Source organism: Tursiops truncatus, chromosome 3 (assembly GCF_011762595.2).
Source record: "Tursiops truncatus isolate mTurTru1 chromosome 3, mTurTru1.mat.Y, whole genome shotgun sequence".
NCBI classification, from domain to species: domain Eukaryota; kingdom Metazoa; phylum Chordata; class Mammalia; order Artiodactyla; family Delphinidae; genus Tursiops; species Tursiops truncatus.
In genome coordinates this window covers 114,027,477-114,054,237 of record NC_047036.1, presented here as the reverse complement: position 1 = coordinate 114,054,237, position 26,761 = coordinate 114,027,477, and the positions used below count along the sequence as shown (strand labels likewise).

At 44.5% G+C, this 26,761-nt stretch overlaps 1 protein-coding gene across 2 annotated transcripts in view; it reads left to right on the top strand.

Annotated features, from left to right (window-relative positions):
• The window catches only part of SPOCK1 (SPARC (osteonectin), cwcv and kazal like domains proteoglycan 1), a 548,887-nt gene that overhangs the window by 256,755 nt on the left and 265,371 nt on the right, over nucleotides 1-26,761 (top strand). For both annotated transcript variants that reach the window (XM_073802558.1, XM_073802557.1), the window contains exon 3: nucleotides 190-235. In XM_073802558.1, the coding sequence (XP_073658659.1) occupies nucleotides 190-235 (46 nt within the window). The remainder of the gene's footprint in view (nucleotides 1-189; nucleotides 236-26,761) is intronic.

The window sequence follows — 26,761 nt, the reverse complement described above, 5'->3', positions numbered from 1 at the left end:
TGAAAGACAAGAACTTAAAAAGTCAATTGATAGTTTTGATTGCACGTGAATGCCTTGAAAAGATTTCTAAGCCCTTAGTGTTTTCCTTTGTGTTTTGGGAGGTGGGGGGAAAGGCAGCTTTTTATGCATTTGTGTGAGAAGCTTCTTGAAATCTGACCTTTGTTTTCCGTTTTTTTTTTCCTCATATAGGATGATTATTTCAGAAACTGGAACCCCAACAAGCCTTTTGACCAAGGTAAAGGATGCCCTTTTTCTTGCTGTATATTCCATGGGAAATGCTGTCTCATTTTTCCTTCCTTGAATGCTGATTTACTCTTGACCCTTAAAGGCCAGCTGGCTGTCTTATTTTACTGACTTTTGTGGACTGAATTGACTGGGGTGATAGAAATTATTTTTATCAAATTGGTTATTTGTCTGAGATTGCCTAAGACTGATTAAAACATGTTTTTATTGAATTGATCACTATAATCATTGGTTGGTTTTGTTAGAGAACAAACACATAAAGAAACCAAATAGTAAAATGCTTATCAGACTCACCCGGTGAATTGTTGGGCTGAGTCCAGTGATTTCATTCATGGAACAGACTGTGCCTGGAGACGTTGTCCAATTCACATGAGCCACAAAAATGAAACTTTCTCGTCTAGAAATAGGCTAATCCCGGGAGGCTCTCAGGGGCGCTGATATTTCATTTGTTAAATAACTTCATCGTGTTTCTAAATAGAAGCTTGTTTCAGGGGCAGCTCACTGACCGCTTGGGTTTTAGCTTGGTCCTCAGAGGGCTCTTTCCACTCATACCAGCAAGCACAAAGCCAGGCTCCTGAAGGCCATTGTAAATCTCTGTCCTCCTGTGAGCTATTTAAGACACAGCGAGGACCTGCTGTGAATCACATCCCTGTTTCTATTGTTCCATGTGGGGCTGCGGTTGGCACAGACCCTGCTGCTGAAATGGTGGCAGATTGTACTTGAAGTACGTATATGCAATTAATGCTGCAACTCAGAGGGAAAATGTTACCTACCGAGTCTCAAAGGTTCACGCTTCTGAGAATCAGCTTCAGTTCTGTAGACTGAGTATCTGATGTGGTCACGATGGTCAACTTGACACAAAGAAGTCAAGGAAAGCGTTGACGTGTAACACGATAGAAGGCACCCCTTTCCGCTCTCTCCTTTGTCACTTTAATGGGTCACTCCAACCGGACTCTGGTTTTCCTGCAAGCAAAATTGGCATTAAAATTTTCACATAGACATTTAGCGTATGCCCTCAAGTAGTGCAACACTTTGTTCATTCATACGTGCATGCATTCATTCATTCTCAAACATTTATTGACCTAGCACTCTGGAACAAGCACCGAGCCAGGTCCTGGGGATAAAACAGAAAACCTGTGGTGCCCATCCAGGAGGAGCTCAGAGTGGGGAGTGGGGAAATAGCTCAGTGAACAATTGCGGTGGGAGATGTGTTAATGGCTATGATGCAGGTGTGTGCAGGTGACACTATAGGTGGGAGACTTAGTGGGCATGCATGTGTGTGTTGTGGGCAGGTGCTAGGGGAGGCTTTCTTTTGGAGGCCCCGTCTGGGCTATACCTATGCCAGTGGGCTCCAAGGGCCTCACACTTCAGCAACTTTAAAAAAATTTTTAATTGAAATATAGTTGATTTACAATATTGTGTTAGTTTCAGGTGTACAGCAAAGTGATGAAGTTATACATAGGTATAAGTATTTTTTCCAGTTCTTTTCCATTATAGGTTATGACAAGATATTGAATATAGTTCCCTGTGCTATACAGTAAATCCTTGTTGTTTATCTGTTTTATATATAGTGGCGTGCATCTGTGAATCCCATACTCCTACTAATTTATCCCTTCCTCACCCTTTCCCCATTGGTAACCATGTTTGTTTTCTATGTCCACGAGTCTGTTTCTGTTTTGTAAATAAGTTCATTTGTATTACTTTTTAGATTCCACATATAAGTGGTATCATAATATTTGTCTTTCTCTGTCTGACTTATTTCACTCAGTATGATAATCTCTAGGTCCATCCATGTTGCTGCAAATGGCATTGTTTCATTCTTTTTTATGGCTGAGTAGTATTCCATTGTGTATATATACCACATCTTCTTTATCCATTCATCCGTTGATAGACACTTAGGTTGCTTCCATGTCTTGGCTATTGTAAATAGTGCTTCTATGAACATTGGGGTGCATGTATCTTTTTGAATTTGAGTTTCGTGTTTTCTGGATTATATGCCCAGGAGTGCGATTGCTGGACCATATGTTAGTTCTATTTTTAATTGTTTAAGGAACCTCCATACTGTTCATAGTGCACCAATTTACCTTCCCACCAACAGTGTAGGAGGGTTTCCTTTTCTCCACACCCTCTCCAGCATTTGTTATTTGTAGACTTTTTGATGACGGCCATTCTGACTGGTGTGAGGTGATACCTCATTGTAGTTTTGAGTTGCATTTCTCTAATAATCAGCAATGACGAGGATCTTCTCATGTTCCTGTTGGCCATCTTGATGTCTTCTTTGGAGAACTAACAACTTTAACAGTGACTGAATCATCACAGTAAATCACAGTAAAACATATGAAAGTATTTGTAATTTAGAAATTTTCCATCAAAGATGATCAAAATTTCTAAAAATTTCTCAGAAGGCTACACCTTCATGTTGGAAGAACACTCAGATGTAGAACAACACGTTCCCTGTGTGTACCTGGTAAATGAGCCCTTCTGCAAACACCCCTACCAGGATCTTTCTTATGGAGGTACCGCAGGTGATCGCGACCATGAACTGACGCTTTCCAGTCCAGAAAAAGATTTAGGCTCTAGTCCTGTAAGGATCAAGTGTTGCCTAAATAAATGCCAGATTTACTCTTCCCCAAGGCCTGCCAACAAATACTAAAACTTTACCAAGGAACATTTTAATTTTTACTAATTCGCATTGGGAAAGGTTATACACGAAGGGGGGCATCATTTGTCACTTCATATATGTAAATGATATATCTACATATATGATATAAATGATAGCTTCCTTTGAACATGCTATTTAAATCTGTCTAACCACAAAGTCCAAACAAGGGTTTTTCTCTCCAAGGAAGGTTAGCAACCATACCCAGCAGCGTCCTGCCCCTGCTCCCTCTTTTCCGAGCTCTGCAGGCTTGAAAGCTCGATCTGCTGAATAAATCCTTGCAGAAAACCTCATGACTTTCTGGGGTATAACTGAGGACCTTAGCTGAGAAGCCCCACTTTGTACCTCAGGTGTAGCTGCTGTTGGCTATTTATATCCCGAGCTGGGGGGAGAGCAGGCAGGGCTGAGAATAGCCTTCACTTAAAATATCGGCTCCAGCAGATGTCATCAATTACACTGGGTGCCGCTCAATAAAAATGGGAGGTTACTATATCAGCGCTGACACAGCCTGGCGCAATATAAACCACAGGCATGGGAGAGATCGGGCATTTCATCTTCCGGCAAATAGGAGGATTGCCGAGCTCCAGTGGAGATTGTCAGCTGCAGAGAGAAGTCGTTTCCCCTCCTGAGCTAAAAAAGAATCCGACGTGTTTCAGGCAGTTTTGTGGTTGGGGATGACTTTCAGTTTATAGAAATGGAACTTGCTGGAAAGCTTTTAGAGGGCCAGATGACAAGCATGTTCTGAGATGGAGGTGGAAGTGGCTTCATGATAGGGGTGGGTGTGGAATGGGCTTGAAATGCAGGGGGAGAAAAGGGGAAGGAAGGCCGTGCACGGGGGATTCTGGTAGAGAGCAGCCAGATAGGTGGATTTGAGGCAGGCTGTGAAGGGCATTTCATACCAATCTATGAAGTTTAAACTTTGTTTTCTTGGCAGTGGGGACCCATAGAGAGTTTTTGAGCAGAGGAGTGACAGGTTGAAGGCAATACTTTAGAGGACCTAGTTTGGTGGCTCAACAGCAGTGATTCGGAACCCAAGACACACCTGCTAAATGCTGCCCCTCCTACCGGACTCGTAGGTAACTTCTCCATTGCATCATTCATTGCCTTGCATCCCTGGGCTTTGGTCACAGATGGTCAGACTTAACCATTCAGCTCTGTAGCTTGACCTCTGAAATGCCCTGTAGCTCCTGACTGTCTCAAGTACTGGTGTGAATAGTAAGGACACACAGAGTATTCAAGAAATAGTTACTTCCCTGTAATTGCTCTTTCTGCTGAAGGATAGTGACTGAACTTTGAACAACAGGGCTTCACAGAGCAAGCACTTATCATGTAATGACTCCAAGGTAGTTAGAAGAAAAGCACCTCACTGGAGGTGTCCTTCCACAAGGCTGAAAACGTCTTTAACGTGTTATCTTTAAGAGGATCATTAATGCTCTGTCAGTGGAGTATAATAGCTGTCACCTTGAGGCTTTTCTAAGAATTCTTTCTGAGATTTGGATAAAGTAGTCTATCCTTTTTGATTGTGATGACTTAATGCCAAATCTCCCCACAGAAGGGACAGAAGGGGGTTCAGAATTGAAGGCAACAATTATTAACTCAGGTGAGAAATTTCCTTTGTGAAGTCCACAAAGATAGCTGCCCTGGCGGGAGTTGGCCAGGCTGTATAGTTCAAGAGGGCAACTGGCAGATGCAGACGGCTTCCTGGCGTATATAGGCAGGAGGACTGGGGCCCTCAGAGCGGCCCTCTGCAGGAGGCTGGCCGAGCCTGGAGGGCTCTGGGTGGCCTCTGCCGCTTTTGCCTTTGCCACCTTCCCTACGCTGGCCCCTAGCAAACCTGGAGCATAGAGTGGGTGTTGAGCAGACATGAGTTTTATGCTTCTGAAAGTGGCATCTGGTCCAGCAAGATGCTTCCCCAAGAAAACAGTCCCTGCGCAAACAAGTTTGGGACACACATATGCTCTGTTCATCTCGTGGAGATTCACAGTGTTTGTTAGCAATTTAAAAGCTCTAAGAAGTCTTTTAGTAAAGAAGCCCATTTAACTTACCATGTGCTAAATTTGCCTTTGACCACATGCTTTTGCTGTTATTTTTTTCACACCATACCTGTCATGTCCCCAGAAAAAGCGGTATCTTCTGTGGGATACACTTTGGTGAGTGCAGTATGGGGTCCCGGGGTTTGTAGTCAGATCCTCTAAATTTGGAACTTGACTCTGCCAGTTATTAGCTGTGTGATTCTAGGCAAGTTGCTTAACCTCTCTGATTCTAAGCCTTCCCATCTGGACATGGTAACAATAAGAGCACCTAGAGGATTAAATGAGATAATGTGTCTGGCAGATAGCAAGCGCTCTGTTAAGTGTTGTTTTAGCCAGCCATTGATCTTTTTTGCTCCCTCCTCTTCCTGTCTAGCTGCCTTTCCGTGTTGCTTCTCTCCCTTCCCACGCAGGTTTTCTTTCTTTCTTCTTGTATTCCCTCATGGGAGCGCTCACAGTTGTAATGCTCTGGAGCTCCCGGGCTAAATTAGAGGTGGCCTGTCTTACGCTAGGTGAGTCATTGCCGTTGCACCTCCACATCCTCATTATTGGGGCTGAAAAGGTTCAGGCTCTTAATGCTCATTCATTCATTCATTCAACAGGTACCGAATACTGATGTCTAAACCCCCTATGCTAGACAGTAGGGACCACACTAAAGAAGGTCTTTCTTGGGCCCCTCGGGATTATAAATCATTAGTCATCTGTCCAAGTTCTTACACCAGCACGGAGTGTGTGTCCGTACTGGGGGTGACAGGGTGGGGAAGCGAAAAGTATTGACCTGGGAAACTCATATGATGTCACCTGTTTACCCTAGTGACACAGGGCAGTTTTAGTTGGGACAACAGTTTTTGCTACCGATTGGCCTCACTCAGTCTGTGTCTGTTGACTGTCGATCAGGGCACCCCCAGCCTTAGCTGACCAACATTCCCTTCGGTGTGACGCTGAGGGTGCAGTCTCACAGATCCTCTTTTCCCTTGGAGTCCGGTGGCTGATGAGGAAGGTTATTCAAAGGGCCTGGAGGGGAAAGAGAGAGTTGGTTGAACCACAATACTGTGGTACAAAAATAAAAGGTGTTGCTTTGGGGATTCACTGAGGGAGCGGATGAACAAGGAGCAAAGTGAATTCTAACAGGCAGCTTCAAAACTTCTAGACCAGTCCTTTTTTTTGTTTTGTTTTGTTTTGTTTTGTTTTGCGGTACACGGGCCTCTCACTGTTGCGGTCTCTCCCATTGCGGAGCACAGGTTCCGGACGCGCAGGCTTAGCGGCCATGGCTCACGGGCCCAGCCGCTCCGCGGCATGTGGGATCTTCCCAGACCGGGGCACGAACCCGCGTCCCCTGCATCGGCAGGCGGACTCTCAACCACTGCACCACCAGGGAAGCCCTAGACCAGTCCTTTTCGAAAAAGAAAATTGGAGCTTATTCATAATGCTTTTGCCAAGTGAAAGGTTTTTATTGTTGTTGTTGTATTGCGGGATTGAGAAGGTAATTTGTGTATAAAACCATTGCATCATTTTAATATAAAATTCTGATTACCTGAAAATGTCCTGCAGTGATGGAATGCAAATTAATCTAGGTTCCATACTGCAGCCATGGTCCACTCAGGAAAGAACCCACTGGTGTATTTGGGTAAGAAGTTCCACTTGATGGGACAAACCGTTTTAGGAAAAATGGCTGAAGGGGATTTATCATGGAACTTTTTCTGAGACGAGTGGGTTCCTTTAATGTGGAATAAATGAATGTTTTAGGTAAAGTGTAGAGGTTTAAAGGATAACGTTTTTCCTTCTGGAGTGAATATTAATCATTTTTCCTCCAGAGCGGCCTGGCTGTGACTAAATCTCAGATGATGCTGGTGATCTTCAGAGCAGAATATGAACTTGTAGAAACTGATCTCCAGATAAAAATAAAGCTCCGGAAGGCAGGGTCCCCTTTCACTCATGCTGTTCACTTGAGTAGAATAAAAGAAGAAAAACCTTGCCCTTTGACCTCCAATCTATTATACCAAGATCCTGATAAGCTCAAATCCTCACCAAAGCCCTGAACTATTTTCAGGCGAAAATTCTAAAACTCGAAAGGAGAGAGTACTTCCTGTGCTCCAGCCATGTTTCTGGAGCCAGAGCCCCGTGGACTATCACAGCAACATGTTTTGTCCGAGTTTTAAAGAGCTCCTGGTGGAGCCAGGATTGCTTATTTCTAAAATTTTTCTTTAGAAGGAGATTTCTTTCCCTCTAGATTAATCTGAAATTTTACATGATAGGCTTTATAGAAATCTTACATCCCCATAGCTTTCCTCTTGATGTGGAATTTAACCTCGCCCCAAAAGGAGCCTCTGACTTGCATTCGTCGGGCCTTGAAAAATTTTCGGTGTTTAAGGATCTGTTCATCCTACCTGATCCTTCGGGCTACTGATTCTCAGAGGCAGCTGGCCCGGCTTGTGGGAAGCATCTTAATTTTCGCCGGGTTCCCTCATGTTTGGTCTGGTTGGTTCCTCCCTCTCGCCTTTGCCTTTGCACATAAGTTAAGGACCATTCTCTCCCCTTAACAGAAATAGCTCCTGTTATTTAAAATAACCGATTCCTGCCCCAGACATTCACACCTCACTCCAGACACCTCCGCCTCTCACCTCCTGCCATCTCTCCTTCTCTTTCTTGACTATGACGATACAATAGTTACTATTTTTAAAAATTTCAAGTGTTGATTTTTAAATTTTCCAAGTCAATTCTGCCAGAGAAGAAGCAGAAAACTGCTAATTCAAATATTGGTTTGCTCCTCCTTTAACTCAGCCTATCTGCTTTGAAGTTAGATCAAGTTGAATGTTTTATCTTTCATCTCTGGCCGCCTTTACCTGTCTGCTTATTTTAAGGAAATAAAACATCAGATATAAGACTGAAATCCCCCAGGGGCCCCTCCTTGGTCCTCTTTCCCGTTTTCTTTTCTTTAAAGGTGACCGTGTCGTTAACATGTTTTTCTTTCCATGTTCTTGTCCTTTTATGTCATACGTGCATGTCTACAAACACTGTTATACATATAGAAGTAAATGTTTTCTCCTCTAACCTGTTTATTTCACTGAAAATCGTTTTTGATGGGTTAGCTGTCGATACAGTTAATTCCTTTATATTGTGATGTTCTGTGGTACTAATATGCTGCAGTTTACCCACCGGTTCCCCCGTTGGTGGACATTTATGTTGTCTCATTTGCTTCGCTGTTGGAGCTGCTTTCTCTTAGCATTTCTAACACATGCTGACTGATTCGTCCATCCAGTCCCTTGGCCTGGAGAGTGTGGTGTCCCTCAAGGGAGGCCAAGGTGGGACAGGACTCTGCCACTCTTAAAATGTGCGACTTCAGGCAAATCACTGGCCTTTCTTTTTTTTTTAACATCTTTATTGGGGTTCACTGGCCTTTCTTGACTTCCGTTTGCCCACCTCTGCGATAAAACGGGTGGGCCAGGTGGCCCCTGAAGTCCTTTCCTTCTGATAGCCAAGCTATCGTGGTTTCAGGCAATGTAGAATCTGTGTATGTTTTCCTCATGAAGGAAGGAAAAATGAAAAATTTGAAGTCTGATGCTCTTATTTCAAAGGTTACAGTTTAACCAATGAGGTATGAATATCGCTTCAATAAAACCAATGGAATTAAATGGGCCTTTTAACCATCAGGGGTGGGGAGGGAGGCTCAGAATAAAAAGCAGAAAGGACCAGAGTAGGAGGTACTTTGTTTTCTCACAGAGTCCTGTGGGCACTGCAAGAGGTGGAGGAAAGAGCCAGGGTTTAGAAGGCTCGGGTTCAAATCTCGGCTCCCCCGTGAATGTGGGACATCCACTTGAGGCATGTGACTTATCTAGGCTAACGATATCTATCTGGTGGACGTTTGTGATGACTGTGCGAGCTCATGATTGCAGAGAGCCGGGGAGTTGGTATGTGGCATGTGCCCAGGAAAGCTCAGTTTCTTCTCAGCTCAGCCTTGCCGGGGACCCCTGTGCAAGCCCCATCTCCTCACAGGAGCCGGCCGCTGTGGGTGTTAAGTTCCCGGCTTCCTCTGGCTCCTCTAGCAGCTGCCAGTAGCCTGGCAGCTCCAAGGAGCCAAAGCCATTCTGGGTTGTGTTCCACCCTTTGGATGGAATCATGAAGGCTAGTAAAATTTCCCGTGCAATTATGGGGCGCTTGTGGCTTTCTATTACTGTGTTTAAGAGGTTCTTTTAGCACGAACAGATCCATTTAAAAGACATGTTTATCACCTTTCCCCAAACTCATAAAACGCAGTGTTAGTTTTATAAAAAGAGAAAAAAAAAAAAAGAAGAAGCAAACCCAAACCTTCGGCTATTCCATCTGCTAGAACAACAGCCCCTGAATTAATTACATAGTATTTGTTGAGTCCTAATGAAACAACCTTGGTTTGGGGAAATTCTCAATAGGGGAAAAACTGTCAGTTGAATTTTTTTTTTTTTTTTTTTTTTTTGCGGTACGCGGGCCTCTCACTGTTGTGGCCTCTCCCGTTGCGGAGCACAGGCTACGGACGTGCAGGCTCAGCAGCCATGGCTCACGGGCCCAGCCGCTCCACGGCATGTGGGATCTTCCCGGACCGGGGCACGAACCCGTGTCCCCTGCATCGGCAGGCGGACTCTCAACCACTGCGCCACCAGGGAAGCCCTGTCAGTTGAATTTTTAAATGGATCAGTAATGCTGGGTAAATTTCCTCACTGGAGACCACAGAGTGGATGAGAGCATTTTCCCAATGGGAGATGGCTGCCTGGAGAAACACTCGCCAGTATCACCTGTGCCCCATAGCTCTTCTGCCTAAGGTCCAGAGTTTGCTTTTGTTAAAGTTCTTCAGTGTGTGTTATGTTAACACTTCCTTGCTGGAGGCCTATCAAATGTTTGTCCTGCCCTGATAACCGTGTATGATGAAAGGCAGTGTGATATATTGGGAGGACCCTGGGCGTTGCAGTCTCAAAGATTGAGTTCAGCTCCAGCTGTTCCCTCTAATAACTGTGTGTACCTAGGCAAACGCTTCACTTCTCTGGGCCTCAACTTCCTTATCTGTAAAATAGAAATTATGTTGTTTTTCACAGCTGTGACATGAAGGGTCTGTAAAACTCTGGATGTGGTGCCTGATCCAGTCTTATTATCACGTACGTGAGAAAGGCAATAAGGCTTTGGTAAAAGGAGGAGGGCTGATGTTTTGTTCTGGGTTCTCAGTGTGAGAAGTTCTTAGGGGTTTCGATGTGTCTGCGTCTCCCTTTTGGTGTGTGAGCTAATTGATCAGTGAATTGTTCACTGATCACTTAGTAGGTGCTGAGTTGGTTTCATGCAGGAACATGATGAGGAATGTGACGGCAGCTTTCTTCGGGGCGCTTGTAGTCTGTGTAGCCGAGAGAGAGACAGAGAGACACATGAAATACAATAACCCAGGGTGTGTGCTTGGGGTTCCCAGACAGAGTCTTGCAGATGGGGGCGCTCGGGGGATGGGACAGCCAGCCCTTCCTGGGTGGGAGTCAGGAGAAGGATGGTGGAGAAAGTGACCCGGAGCCTTTCTAAGGATGGGTAGATGCTGGGAGGTGAGCTGGAGGGACAGCATCTGACGGAAAGAAACGTTTCCTGACGGGTGCGACTTCGGTTACCAAAGAAGTGAAGTTTGATGGGATGCTTTAAAAAAAATACATTTATTAAGAGAGAGGAAGAAAATGTAAGTCATGACTTCAGTAGGCTGCTTCCCTCTGTCGCCAGTTATCTCTCCAGATCCTTCTGATGTTGAAATACCCCTAGAGTGGGGACTGCAGACAGTGAGGTAGGTCTGGTGCAGGAACACTGGGGGTGGGGCGTGGGGTCTGGGACAAGCCAGCACCTACTCCACCTCCAGAGAGTGACCATGACCCAGCTGTTGCTGAGGGTGGTCCTGGGGGTGCTGGGGCCCAGCATCGCCAGGACTTCTGCTTGCTGCAGAGGATCGAGAAATGAAGAAGTCTTTGTACGTGGGTAAAAACTCCTTATTCATCAGTATTAGCAAATAAATCCATTATTAAAAAAAAAAAACGAGAAGAGGGTAAATATGTCCTTGGACTGTCTGTGGATTCTCCTAGAGGAGAGCTGAGGATCTCGTTGTCAGACCTCGTCTCTTGCCTGTGGTGTGTAGGCTCTGGAGGCTGATGGGTCCTTGAGGTGCCTCTGACCTGGAACAGCAGGGAGGCCCGAGGGTAGAGGCAGTGTCTGGCAGAGGAGGGGCACGCGGCCTCGATGGAGTCATTGTTGCCAGGCTATGATTAGAGGCCAGGAGGCCTGCAGCCACGTGTCATGAGCAGGGGAGCCCGAATGCTGGGCCGACCTCTGGGTTATTACTGCTGTTTCTCTGCGGCCTCCCGCACCACTTGCAGGTGGATTGTTTTAATCTCGAGAAGAGGGAAAGACACCCCTGCCCTCTCACATGCATTCAAGCACTCACACAACTCACACGAAATAAGGTGCTAGGGGGATTTAGAAACACAAACCATGTCCCAGAGAGCCGGAGCCAAGTCCCTTTGATCTTGCGGTGATTGTGTGAGGCGCCGAGTCTCCTCGCTGTGGGGCAGCTTGGGGCAGTGCTGTGGGCAGTGGCATCCCCGAGGAGCCCTCAGCAGGAGACGAATGCTGTGTACAGCAGTTGGCCCTGTGCTGCTCCGGCTCTTCATTGGCCAAAAAATATTGGTAGAAAGGGATCAGAAAGGTGGGAAATGTCAGATGCACTGAATGCCAAGAGGAGAAGACCCCAGTTAGGTGGAGGGTGGTCCTTCTGAGCCAGCATTCTAGCCCCGAAGTGGCCCAGGGTTTGTGCCACCCACGAGCCCTGGCCTCTACCCCAGCCCCTGTCATTCCCTCTCACTTCAAAATGTGGAGATAAATGCACTTGAGTTCTCCTGCTACCTTCACTTCAGGTCTGTAAATGCTCAGTTTCCGTGCAGAAACTTACCTGAAATGTCACTCAGCTGTCCTCAGGTTTGTAACCAAATGATGATAACCTGACATTTCTGTCTTTTCTTAAAAATATGTTTTTTCTGTCTTATTCATGAAAAGATAACTTTCAGGAATGTATAATAGCAGGTAATAAATAAATAGATGACAGTATTTGGATCTAAGGAAAAGATGTGAGTGAATTAAATAAAGCTGCAGCAAGGGTAGTACTCAAAACACACAGTACATTTCTGTGCACTTCTAGAGCGGGCCCTGGGGCTTCCTAATAACCAAAGGAAGGAAGGAAGCACATGGCCTTATGTGCCCATGAGATGAAAGAAAGGCAGCTTTTCATGAGAAATACAAGGTGTTCCTGGTATGGAGACCAGAGATGCCTTCCTTCAGTGAGTTCTCAAAAAGGGAGTTGTGTGGGCATGGACCACTTTCTTGACAGTGTCTGACGGTAAATACCACAGTAAGTTTTTACCATTGCTTCCTCCAGGATCTCTCGGTGTATGCCAATGGCATAGTGCCAAAGTGCAGTTCTATAAGGTAATTCGATGATAAGCCGGGCTAATAAAGAGTACACAGTCTTCTAAAGGTCTGGCTTGATACATGGATAAAATTGACAACATCCGGAAGAATGGATGGCCTGTCTCCATCAGAGAATACTCCGATTGTTTTGTTTCTGGTAACTGATTAGCATTGGGAACAGAGAGTTCTGGGCTCTTCCTGGCAGAAACAGGGAGTTCAGATCATCTGTGCTGCTAATTAGTGGAAGCAAATGGGTCTCCTTCATCAGCCAAGTGGTGGGTGGAGCCAATGTCCTCAGTCAGACATGCCGAATCCAACCCAGAACTATGATACCTGAACGCAGAGTCACCTTCCTGCACGCCAAGCCTGTAAGTAAATTCAGACCCACAGACAGTGGATGATTATGAACGTGAGCATTGTGCCCTATGTACCACTGGAACCGCAGGGGGCCACAAAGATGTCACATGGGAGCTTTATGACGTGACTTAGGCTTTCCGAGGATGGGAAACGCTTTCCTTGCACACACTTGTATATTTACAGCCCTGTTTCTCAAATGTGGGCAGGTGCTGATGTGCTCAATAAAATTGACATTTTATTGAGACGTATTACCTTTATGGTTACCTTTATAGAACCTATGGTTACCAGGGCGGAAGGATGGAGGGGGGGGGAGGGATAGTTAGGGAGTTTGGGATGGACATGTACAAACTGCTGTATTTAAAATGGATAACCAACAAGGACCTACTGTGCAGCACAGGCAACTCTGCTCAATATTATGTAACAACCTAAGTGGGAAAAGAATTTGAAAAAGAATAGATACATGTCTGAATCACTTTGTTGTACACCTGAATTAACACAACATTGGAGTATCAACTATACTCCAATATAAAATAAAAAGTTTAAAAAAAAGTATTAACAAATTCCTATTAGATTTAGTTGTTATGAAATTCTCAGCCATCAACAGAACTACTAACATGATAGCTACCTTTGGAGGGTGAAGGGGAGGGTGCCGTTTACAGGTGTTTTTTGACAGTTGAAAAGGGGTCCTCATGGTAGAAGGATTTGGGCATATTGCCACAGCACATAGACATAGGAATTTTATTCTGGAATATTTTCAAACAAGTGTTGTGAAGCACTCATTGAGAACTCAGTAGAAACTCACAGAATGCCTAATTTTCAGCCGTGTCTCTTCTCAGCAGTACCGCTAAGATATATTATTTGACAAATAAAGATACATATTTTTCCCTTAGGAAAAAATACAATTTGGGGGTGTGGGCCATATAAGTGTCGGCAGGCATCTGCTAATAATGATGATTTTCACTTTTCGAGAGGTCAGTCCTTTCTGTTAGTGATGGGCCCGGAGGAGAAAGTCCCAGTTAGTGATGACACAGTTACACTCCCAGATTAGGGGTGAGCATTCATCATTCTGTCGTCACAGCAAGGTGTAGATTTCTTCATCCAGGAAAGGTTTCAAGTGCTTTATGTATAGTTTTTTTTTTTTTTTTTTTTTTTTAATGGTACGCGGGCCTCTCACTGTTGTGGCCTCTCCCGTTGTGGAGTACAGGCTCCGGATGCACAGGCTCAGCGGCCATGGCTCACGGGCCCAGCTGCTCCGCACCATGTGGGATCTTCCCAGACCAGGGTACGAACCCATGTCCCCTGCATCGGCAGGCGGACTCTCAACCACTGCGCCACCAGGGAAGCCCTATGTATAGTTTTGAAAGTAGGAGTGGGGTGATAAGACACAGGGATGTGGGCCAGTCGCCATATTAAGCCAGCACAGTACATGGCGTCTTGAACTCCTTCTGGTATAATAGCTGCACTTGGATATTTGTTGGGTTGCTTGTGGAGAGAGAGTTGAGGGGCTCTGTCTGGTTCCACAGGACAGCCCTGGAAGCAGTGGGTGGGAGTTGCCAAGTGACAGACTTTGGCTGAGTTCAAGTTTGGCTGTTTTACAGCCCCAGCTGTGTGGGGATGGGACGGGCCACCTCGGGGTAGGGGGGGGTAAAGTCACCATTGCTGGGATGTGCACACCTAAGACCGGCCAACCACCCGATTGAGGGAACCAAACTCTGGATGGGGGTGGGGGCACTTACCACTGACATGGCTTCTGACTTTGAGTTGGTGCAGTTCTAAGATAAGGCAGGTCTGTTGAGAAACGATCATTTATTTTATAATAGAAATTATTCCCTTTAGGGTTTTCTCAAACAACTTGCCTGATTGGTGCATCTGAGGTGGATTCAGTTTACCAAAGCTATGTCTGTGCACCTGTGTATGGATTCCTGATCAGTAGGTGGGGTTGATCAGAGGTGACTGAAGCCTCATTCACTGCAAAGACAAGGGACTGAGAAAGTAAAATGGGTGGCTTACTGGGTGTTCCTAGTAAAGGAAAGTAATCTATCTAGTCAGTTGAAGGCTTGGGTTCCTGCATTGCTGCGCACTGCATTTGAATAGATTCTGCTGTCTTTGGCAAGAATGGCTGGGGAATAAACGGCCCTGGTGCTATGTTTTATTTTGCCAGAGCCGTAGATACAGGCATACATTTCCAAATGCACTGTGATCTATCAGCATGAGGCTCACGCAGGAGATTGGTGTCCTCTGTGGAGAAAGAAATGTTTTCGTCTTACATTCAGATGATGGAGCAACGGGGAGTGAATAGAGTGGGTCTGGGGAAGCCTTCTTCACAGAGAAGCCATGGAGGGCCTGGAGGAATAGATTAGGCTGGTCTCCGTCCTCCAGGAACGCCTAGAACCTGCCCTGGGCTGTTGTCCAGTTTCAGAGTCTAGCGCCACATCCCTGGATCCCCTCCCACAGCCCCAAAGGCATGCTTTGACAAACGCCTGTCGTCTCACTGAGCTTATGTTGTTGGAGAACTCTGCAGTGCAGGCAGGATTAAATGTGGTTTTGTTAGCATATCAAATGATGACTCTCGAGATATTTAGAACCTTGTGCTATCTCAGACACCAAGGGAGAGACCCTGCAACTCTCAGATAAAGATAAAGTAGAAACTAACAACAGCAACAACAAAAAGAGGGATTATGGTGTGTTGGGAAAGTATGTGCCTAGTGTCAACACTGAGCGGTCAACACTGAGTGGGTCTGCTCTGGAGGAAAAATGGGAGGGACGATCCCTGCCTCTAATGCCATTCAAGCAGGTCAGGGGAGGGAGGTGGGGTATCAGTCAGAAATGATAATGCCCAAGCCTTGCTTTCCCTAGGAAGCCCTTGGGAAAATCAAGGGCTAGCTCACTGAAAGTCAAAATTATTGTCTTCGGGGGTCCACCTCCCTCTTTATGCTGTGTCCCATGGAGAACACAGACTCACTAAATTGCATTCTACACCTTTTCATTGAACGAGCAGAGTTGCCTTGAGCCAAGTGAAGCCCTAAAAGTCCTCCAGAGAGGGGCCTGGTGAGTCCCCGCGGTGCTCTTGCTTATCCGGAAAGCAGACTCGTCGTGTAACTAGTCTTTACTTTTACCAAACTGCTTTGGTAGACTGATGATAGAAAAAGTCATACACTTGGAGGCTTGGGACTAGTAAAGCACTTGTCTAAATAGATTAGAGAACGAGAATAAGGCAGACCTAGAATTTAAACTCAGGCCTATCTAATTCCAGGTTCCTACACTATAGTGAAATCACTTCGTAGATTTTTCTGCTTATATAATGAAATAGAGAAAGGACCTAGCACATATAAAGTACTTATCAAATGTTAGGGAGACTTTAAAGGGAGGAGAACACACCATGATGGGTGGCCTTCCCTTATCTCAGACTTCCTTTAGTAGTAGTTGTTATGACAGTAGCAGTCATGATAATATTTACAGCTGGTGTTTATTGAGTGCTGGCCGTCAGGCATTTTGCTAAAAATTTTACATTCATTGTCCCAGTTAAGACACTTCTGGTTGAATATGATGTTAACCTGTGGGTTTGTCTTAGTGGCCTTTATTATGTTGAGGTATATTCCTTCTATACTCATTTTATTGAATTTTTATCATAAATGAACGTTGAAACTTGTCACATGCTTTTCTGCATCAATTGAAATGATCACGTGATTTTTTTTATCCTTCATTTTGTTAATGTGGTGTATCATGTTGACTGATTTGCAGGTTGAACGACCCTTGCATCCTGGGAATAAATCTCATTTGATCGTGTTGTACGATCCTTTTAACGTGTTGCTGTATTTGATTTGCTCATTTTTTATTGAGGAATTTTCGTATCTATATTCATCAGTGATTTGGGCCTGTGATTTTTCTTTTCTGTGTGTTGTCCTTGTCTTGTTTTGGTATCAGGGCAATGAGCCTTACATGAACAGAGGAATCAGGCAAGTTATGAAGGGCCCGCTTATCAAATGTAAGGAGTTCAGGTGCAAGAGACCAGGGACCGACACAGTGATTCAAGAGCAGGAACAGGTTAGAAGGGGAGAGCTTGGTGACCCAAAGGAAAAGGATTACATCAGTGAACGCAAAGTTGGAGTAGCAACATTTGCATATTTGCATTCATGCTGTGCCCCCTGCAACTGGTCATTACAGCCCTGAAACCCTGCCTACTTGGTCTGGTCTCAGGAGGTAAGTAGGGATCAGACCGGGAATTCTTGGATGGGAAACCAGGTGAGATTGGTCTGCTTAGAGTTAGCATGGATCCAAGATGGAGTCATCCTATCCTAGATCTAAACTGTGAGTCCACTTTATGACCTTGGGGAGGTTACTTAACATCCCTGACTTCAGTCTGTAAATTGCAGAAGGCTAAAGCTACCTTATTTGGTTGCAGTCAGAGATTAATTGAGCAAAATGTATATGAAGGTTCTACTTTGGTGCCTGCCCATGGCAGGAGCTCAGGACATGTTAGATCCCTTCTCTCTAGTTGATGTGCTGAGTATCAGTGGAGCTGAGTGCCCGTGGCAAAGCCAAGATGCTGGGAGGTGCACTCCAGGGAGTTTCACAATTGACCTGGCAAAGCGGGGGAGGTGACTGGGATGTTCTCCTCCAGAACTGCACACAGAAGTGAGTTCTGAGCTGGAACACCAGTATTTGACTCCTTGGGGATTTGACAGATAGAGATTTTTTGCAAGGACATCATTTATATACCATTATGGAAATCACCAAGACTTATCCTACCCCGCTCCCCCCCAAAAAAAACAGAAATGATAATGCCAGTCGTCTAGTTAATCGTGCTATAGGAGCTTTTCTGTAGAATATTCTTAGCTGTTGGTATGTTCATAACTCTGTGGTTTATATTTTCTTCTTTGTATGTTTTCCATTTTTCTTAGAGAACCGGGTTTTCCTATATGTGATTCTTTAAATGTACAAAATGGAAAGTTATCTGGGTGGTATAACTTTTCAGATAGTATGGAGGGAGATAGACGAATTGTCACTAAGAGCAAATTTTAGTTATTTCATCTCTTGGCTATTTGACTATTCCTTTAAGTATTAATATTAATACTATAATATTATAATAATCTGCAAATAGTTTGCACCGGGGCCTTTGCACGTTCTGTGCCCTCTGCTTAGCATATTTCTGGCCCCCTGTCCAACACATCCCTGAGGTCTCAGTTTAGGTCACTTACTCAAGGAAACCCCCTGTCATTGACCCTAGACTAGATTAGATCACACTCTCCTAATAGTCTATGCTTTGCATTGTTACACAGTTGTAGTTTAATAAATTTTCAGAATTATTTACTGTTTGTATCCCTGGTAAACTGTGATCTCTTCGGGACAAGGCTTATATGTCTTGTGTACTTCTGTATCTCCAGGTCCTGGTATAGGACTGAGCACAAAGTAAGTGCTGAGTTAATACTTGTCAGAAAAAGTAATTACTGTTTATTGAGCACCTATTTTATGCCAGTACTATCTAGTCCTCTTTAAAAAATGTGTGTGCACAGGCATATAACCATTAATACTGACAACTCTATAAAGAAAACAGGTTCTTCCCGTTTACAACTGGAAAACTGGGTTCAAATCTTGAGAGTAGAATATTCAGGTTTTAAAAGGGTTCAGGAAATTCATAAGTAGTCATCTGGAAAAGTATTCATGATATAAATGTGAAAAGCAAAACTATACCTAATATGATTTTACTTATGTGAAACATAGTGTTTATATACGTATATAACTGATGAATGTGCTTGTATTTGCGTACAAAATACCTTAACACCAAATTGTAACCATTTATCTCTGAGGAATGGGCTGGAAGGGACATGAGCAGTTTTACTTTGCAGTTTTTCATATACTGTCATCTAAAAATTTTTATTGTAAGCCTCTCTTTTTGAATAAATAGTAAGAGAAAGAAGACGCCTTGCCTAAGTCCACGTAGGTGGTTTGGGGGCTGAGTGGGGATTTGAACCCCAGCCCATCTGGCTCTGTAGCCTGGGTTCTGTTCCCGATACCTTTGATGTTTCTTCAACAGTAGTTTCAATGCCCCCCAGAGAATGCTTGGCCGTGTCTGTAGACAGTTTTGGTTTTTATACTGCAGGGGGCGGGTGCTCCTGGCATCTGTGGGTTGAGGCCAGGAATGCTGCTAACATCCTACACTGCAAAGGACAACCCCCAATCCCCACCCAGTTATCCACCCCAAGAGGTCAATAGTGCTGAGGCTGAGGACGCTTGTTCCAGAATGGCGTCCTGTCCTATCCTGATTCTGGTGAACTTGGTACCCAGCTAAGCCCCACAGGAACATCGGCCACGTGGCCAGGGCATGCCCAGCACTGGCCTAATGAGCCCTGGTAGCAGAAGGTAATTTCGGTGCTCAGTGGATACAGTAGAAGTTAAACCACGTATCGGTGGTTTTTAAAAGAGAGCTGGAGACAGACAGATGGTAATTGGGCTTTTAGGGAGGTGATCGCTAGGAGAGAGAGAGGGTCTGGAGGAGGTGCAGGGTGGGTGGGAGCCTCTGTGTGCCTTAGCACAACCTGAGGGGAAACTGAGAGTTCCTTTAGGAGGGATGATGATCTCCATCACCTCCTTTAGTGACTTACAAGGCTATGTGCTACCTGAGATCAGGCATCTTGCTGGCGTCCAGAAGCCAATCAGGAGCGCCGTTCTGCTGGTGCCCGCATGGTGAGGTCTCATCCGTCGGGCCGTTCCTTAAGCGAGGACCCCTCTAGGAGCTGCGCGGATTCATAGTGAGCGCTGAGGGGGAGGAGGATGCTCCGCCAGAAACCTCGCATCAACCTTGTTGTTCTGCTGGGAGCGTTCTTGAGAATCATCCCATTTGACCTTCTCACATCACAGAGGGGAAACGGAGGCCACAGAGGGGAAAGAATGCCTCAAACCACCCAGCTGGTTACTGGCCAGTCAGGACTGGACCGCTGACCCCTGGCTCTGGTGTTGCCATCAGCCCTAAGACAACAATGGGAAGAAAGAGAGATCTTTTTTTTTTTTTTTGATAATATCCACTCTAACAGGTGTGCAGTAATATCTCACTATAGTTTTGATTTGCATTTCCCTGATGATTACTGTTGTTGAGCGTCTTTTCATGAACCTGTTGGGTATTTAGATGTTTTCTTTGGAAAAATGTCTATTCAGTTCCTCAGCCTATTTTTTCTTTTTTTTTTTTTTTTTTGCGGTACGCTGGCCTCTCACTGCTGTGGCCTCTCCCGTTGTGGAGCACAGGCTCCGGACGCGCAGGCTCAGCGGCCATGGCTCACGGGCCCAGCCGCTCCGCGGCATGTGGGATCTTCCCGGACCGGGGCACAAACCCGCGTCCCCTGCATCGGCAGGAGGACTCTCAACCACTGCGCCACCAGGGAAGCCCGAGAGATCTTTTTCTTAAAGACAAAGAGACAAATAGACAAGAAAACCTTCTTCTTGTGTGGGTGAGGTTGCACAGGACCTGGTTCAGGGGACAGGACGTGGGGGTGATGGTGAGGGGTGAGGACTTTGCTCTCCCGTGACTCAGTAGTGTTCGGCGGTTCTCAAAGTGTGGCCCTCAGGCGAGCAGCATGCCTTCGCTGGAGAGCCTGTTAGAATGAAAATCATCCAGCCTCACCTCACACACCTGCTGAATGGGAGACTTTGGGAATGGGACCTAGCAATCTGCGTCACCTTAACATAGCCCCCTGGGTGATTCTGATGCATACTCAAGTGTGAGAACCACTGGTGAGAGGGAAAGACGATGGGACTTTGCTTTCCCATGTTGCCTTTCCATTAGCTGGGACCTGGGACGTGTCACATGACTTCTCTGGGCCTCAGTTTCATTGTCTGTAGAACAGACAGTACAGCAGACAGGAGAGCTGTGCTGTGAAACTGAGCCAGGTCTGTGCATGAACCATGCAAACAACCTGGGGAGATTGGCTCTGAGCAAGGAGGGCAGTCACAGCAAGAGACAGGTGATCATAACCTGTGTAGGATTACAGTGAGGGTAGTGGTCATCTCAATTATAGCCAGAAGTATCAGGCAACCAACATGTGGTAGGTTCAGCTTGCTTTCATCTAATCTCAGACACCACGGTTTGAAGATACGTTAGTACCACTAAAAAAGCAAACAAAAAAGTACCCGATACGAACCAAACTGGCATAGCATTGATTGTTTTTTAAAAAAATCCTGGGACTTCCCCAGTAGTCTAGTGGTTAAGACTGCACTTTCACTGAAGGGGGCACAGGTTTGATCCCTGGTTGGGGAACTAAGATCCTGCATGCTGCGTGGTGTGGCCTAAAAAAAAAAAAAAAATCCTGATTTCACTGTTAAAATATGAAAAACTATATAAAAAACAGTAAGTGCTGAGTCCTATTCACACATTATTATGTTCAGTCTTCACAACTACCCTGTGACATTAGTGCTATTACTGTACCTACTTTACAGGTAAGAAAGAGACTCATTTGAGTCCATTGTGTAGAGTTAGGGATTCGGCAAACTTTTTCTGTAAGGGGTCAGGTAATGAGTATTTTAGGCTCTATGTGGTTTCTTTCGCCACGATGCAATCCTGCCTTGCAGTGTGAAGGCAGCCACAGATGACGTGCAAATGATGGGTGTGGCTGTCTTCCAATAAAACTTTACTTGTGGGCACTGATATTTGTATTTCATCGAAGTTTTGTGTGTCATCAAACATTAGCTTTAATTTTCAACTGTTTAAATAGGCAAAAATTATTCTTAACTCTCAGGCTATGTAGAAACTGGTGGCAGGCCAGATTAGTCCTGAGTGTAGCCCCCGGGGCAGTAGGTTTTGACCCCTGGTCTAGAGTCATCTGGAGTCAGGGTTCAAATCCAGGTGTGTCTCCACAGTGAGGATTTAATCTCCACTACACAGTGCTGTGTATAGTAAGGAGAGGTAGATGATTGTCAACTTGTTTCCAAAAACAAAGAAGCAAAAATTCCTGCACTAAAAGTACTATTTGCCTTAATCATGGAGTTTGTCAAGTTTTTCAAGGGAGACCTGGTTTTAATTCCCTCTGAACTTATTCTTAGCTCAGTGTTCATTATAACTGGGAGATGCATTTTGACCTTGGAACTGACAGTTTGAAATTGTAAAGTTATAAAAAGTGAAACAAACATGTACATGGTATAAAACATTCATGTCAGAAGTGTATAAAATGAAAAGTAAAGTTCTTTTACTCCCTTGTTCCCTTTTGTTATGTAATTCCTCTTGCCATAGATAACCACCACCGTGAACAGGTTCTTGGGCATCCTTCTAGAAGTTGACTAGGTGACTACAGCAGTGTGTGTATGCATACTCATTTCTCTTTGCATACTTTCTTTTTCACGTACTACATCTTGGAGAGCTCTCCTTATCAATTCCTCCACTGATACATTATTTTTAGTGGATGCATAATATTCTCCTGTGTATGTAACTTGTGAAGTACTGCTATTTATTTAACCATGTTCCCATATTTGGATTTGAGTCATTTCCAGTTTTTTAGTTATTACCAAAAATGGTTCAACGAATATTGCTGTAAGTCAGTCTGTCATGCTTCTATAAGTATTTCTGTAGGATAAGTTCCTGGAAGTGAAGTCTCTGCATCAAAGGAGATGTGCTTTTTTGATACCTTAGTTAATGTTTTTCTTACATGAAATTTCAAACAAGTTATTCCCTGGAGCCAAGAATGTCTACAAAGAACAGCATTGCTGCTGGGAAATTGTCTCCCTCCTGCCTCCTGTAATATTTCCAGTTATCTGTTTTTTTGTTTGGTGAGGAAATAGGTCATGTTTCATCTTCAAAACGGTTAGTGGAGAATCTGTACATGGTGACACTGAGGTTTTGGGCTCTGGATCTTATCATGATCTTTGACTTCTATTTAAAGAACAGTCACCTTTTCTTTAAGAACATACGAGATGTGTTGTGGCCTGCCTGGCCAGAGTTCTCTGATGAAGCAACAGTGGTTTGTGAAAACTGTAGCTGATCTCCATGAATTTTTCTTGAGGCCTAAGGGAGGATTGTTAATAGCTTATACTTCAATTAACCCTAGTAATTTTGAGTATTGCCTCTGTGCCAGCTTCTGTACTAAGCCCTTTCTACGAGTTACCTCCTTGAATGTGCACAGTGATCCCAGAAGGCTGGAACTCTTCTCATCTCTCTGTTCAGATGAGGAAACTCAGGTTCAGAGAGACCCACATAGCTAGTAAGTAGTAGGGCCAGCCTTTGAACCCAGGTCTAACTCCACAACTCCCATTCTTGACCGCCAAGCACACCGTTGTCTATCATTAGTTGTCTAAAAATTGTGGAAGTATCTTGTGCTCCGTGATAGAAATTGATCAATCGGTAATTATGGGGGAGCCCATAGAAGTAGGTGCTGCTTCGGCCTTTGGCATCACAGCTCGTGGTGGGAACAGGCTTTTTTTTACTAGACTGCGTTCCAAGGACAGGATGGTATGTCATTTATACTTGTGACCCTAGCGTAGAAGGGTGCTCAGGAAATGTTGAATGAATGAATGAATTAGGCAAATCCATATGAAGTAATGAGAGACCCCTTTAAGCCTTGGTATGATTAGGGGCTGAGTAGTAGGGTATAGAGAGTAAGATGTTACAGGTTTTTAAGGGGAAAAAAAGGCTAGACAAACGTATACTTCCCTATATTTCCTCACCTGTGAATGAAACCAAAAAAATAGTGAATTTTATTTTTAGTATGTTAAACCTTTGCTTGGTAGCTGACTTTTAGCCTGCAAGTTATATGTAGGAAAATAGACAAGAGTTAATACAAGCCCTTTTTCTCTAGTAAAGAAACATTCCGCACGCATGTGTGTGTATCTTGTGAACTTCTATGATGATGGCTGGTTGTGTAGCTGGGGTCCAGAAGAGGTGTATCTGCTTTGCTTTCTGCACTCGGGATTGTTATGGACAAAGAAGCAGAAGGGATATTGCAAAGAAAATATGCAGTTGTATTAATTCCACACCTTAGGGTGGTATGGGTCCTGATCAAATCAGAAACAGAATTTCTGGGTGGCTGGTGGCACCTAAATCAGGAGTGGGTGTAACCCAGATGGCTTGCCACTGGCTTGCACAGGAACTGTGAGACCTCCAGGGGCTCCTCCAGGCCTTAGTGGGAGAGCTGAGCTTGCTCCATGCCAGGTCTTTCCTGGGCAGGCACCGCCTCCACCTCATGGAGCCCTGCCCCACCCTTTCCACACTTTGCCACCTGGCCTTGCATCGTGTCTTGGCCATACGCCGCCTTTGCCTGCCATGTTCCCCCTTCCCTCCATGGTCTCTTCTTTGATCTGGTTAATGCCTCTTCATCCTTCAGATAGCTCTACCGGTTCTTCATTGAATCGAGTCCAGCTTCAAATGTCCTCCAAACTGTGGGGTAGTGGTCCTCCAGCTTCAGTCACTAGAGTGCTTGTTAAAACACAGATCCTGGACTCCACCCACAGAGGTTAGTATTGAATAGGTCTACGGTGCTGATTTAGGTGTTTCAAGGACCCACCTGAGAACTGATGAAGCAGGAGCTCCATACATGTGACTGAATGCAGCTGCTAGAAACGCACTCTGGCCTTTAGCTGCTTCTCCCTGACTTCTTGCTTCCAACTGCCCCATCTGCCTCAACCAAAGGTTGGGCAAGGTTGCTTGGACAATTTCAGGGCAGGATGTGTGGGGCAGAATAAGATCCGGAGTGGTGAGTGAGTGTGGTCATTCATGGCAGACTCCAAGTGTGAGGATCCCCTCAAATCACACTGTCCTCACCTGGATCACTCCCAGGCCATCCATCAGATTTAGAGAGTCCAACAAAAGTGATAACAAACTCGCAGATAAGAGAAGCAGTGAGATGTGGAGGTGACAGTGAAGGGTCTGGGAGCCATGGGGAAGAGCTGGAAGACCTGAAGGTGTTTAGGAAAAAACCACCGTGGAGGATGGAAGTGGGATAGGATATGTTCTATCTGATTCTGAGAGGTAGAGGTAGTTAACTTGGAGGTCAACTTGAGCTCAGTATAAGGGAAATGTTACATCATAATGACAGTTGTAATAGATGCTAGGAAACTAACTGGTCACTTTATATGTAGTGTCTCTTGATATTCACAGCATCACTGTAAATAGTTACTATTACCCTACTAGATGGATGATGGAGCCGGGACTCAGAAGTAATTAAAAAGGTTGCCAAGATTATACAGTGATTAAATGGTTAGTGAGAATTCAAGTATTGATCAGATTCACTTTAAAACCTGAAGTGTGTCCCCTGTGCTGTTTCCTCTTGATAGTTAGACTTGTCTGTAATGGTGAAGGGTGTTCGTGGGGTGCTGAGAGCTCATCACTGACTTAGTGATGTAGAACGGGGAGACCTACATCACTTGAACAAGAAGTTCCTTGTACTGTTAATAGGTATTAATAGTTATATATGTATGTATATTGGGGTGACACTGATTTAAACGATGATAATTAGGTGTTTTACCGCTAGACTTCTCAGAGCCTTTAATACACTCATGCACGTTGTGGTTCTCTGAAGACAGCGTCATAGATGGTGATTCCCAAACTTAGTTGATCATGGATTCCATTCTTGAAGAGTATCTCAGAGCAGTTAGAGTTCCTTAGAAGTTTTGTTTTTTTTTTTAAATACAGATGAAGCTGTGAGAGTTCACACTTCAGAGATTACATGATTGGGCCATGTGACCACAGATCCTTTGATGTTGCTGATGTCACTGTAATTCCGATTTCATAACCAGCTGGTGGGCTTTGCAACGCATGAGCCGTCTGTGCCTGGGTGATATATTACAGAACTTGTGTTTTTTTTTCACTCCCACAAGTTCTTGAGGCTTGTGTTGCCCTCAATTTTGTTTTCATTTTTAAGGAGCAGTATTGAATGTGTAATTAATTCCCTTTCCTGCTTATGTCCTTAACTATTGATTAGAACCAACAATTGGTATAATAATCATTTGAAGTATAATTATTTCTTATAAATGTTATATGAGTCCTGGGAATGGCCTTGAAAAGCTCCAGAAAGTAATGCAAAGATGCTTTCGACCATTTTTTTTCCCATTACTGAAACCAATTATTTTTCTAAAATTGCTTTTCAGATTGGCTGTTAAGTTGAAAAGATCATTGATTTTTTTTTAATACTAGCATCAAGGAGAATCCTAATGAAACATGATGTGTTTACAATTAATTATGTTAGCTCTCACCTGGCAGCATAATGCCAATGATGTTTATTTTCTAGTTCTGCTGGGACAAGTGGTCTTGTTCACTAATATCCTCAACTTTGTGGCGGTTGGAAAGAGAGAGTGAATATCTTTTTATTTAAATCCTTAGAGGATTATTTTCTGTTACTCAGAGTTTAAAATCAGACCTTTAAGTTTTTTATCCATTTTTGTGAGCTATTTTCTCCTGATAGATGCAGGTAAACTTTGTCCTGGACATTGGTAAGTTGTCACATTAGTGCTTAAAAAATAATTTATTAAAGGCCTTTGTTGATTATCTGGCTTCCCCACGCTATGGGGGGTTTGATCTTTAGTTCCCATGCTGGAGGACACTAGGTCAAGGTGACAGGTGCTGGCAACACAGAGCTTCTGGTGGCAAGAAGCCCGCCGGGAGCCAGCAGTCATGTAGAGCCTTGCCCAGTGGAGTCACTGGCAGTCATGAATGCAGGTCTGGCAGCCCCAGTTCCTTTCCTCTGGGTGTGAGAACCTTCCTTTGAGGGTGGAATAAAACCTTGAGGACCAGGGTCAGGTGGGATTCCATCTTCTGACGGGACACTCCGAAGTTGAGAGCCACAGACTTGATGTTCTACTGTTTTTCAGCTCAAGACTGCTACCTCCATTTTTTAGTTCTTCTCTCAGAAATCAATTTTTCCATTTTGGTGCCGTGGCTTTGGGAAGACACCTAGAAATCAGCCCTGGTTTTGCTGATTCCTTTCAAATACCTTCAAAAAAATTTTTTTTCCAGTTCTCTTATGGGCCCTTTCTCTGAATGTCCTTCATTTTGTAAATCCAGTCGGTCGTGGAAGCTTCAGGCGCAGTTACCTGAAGGACAGTGTGTTTC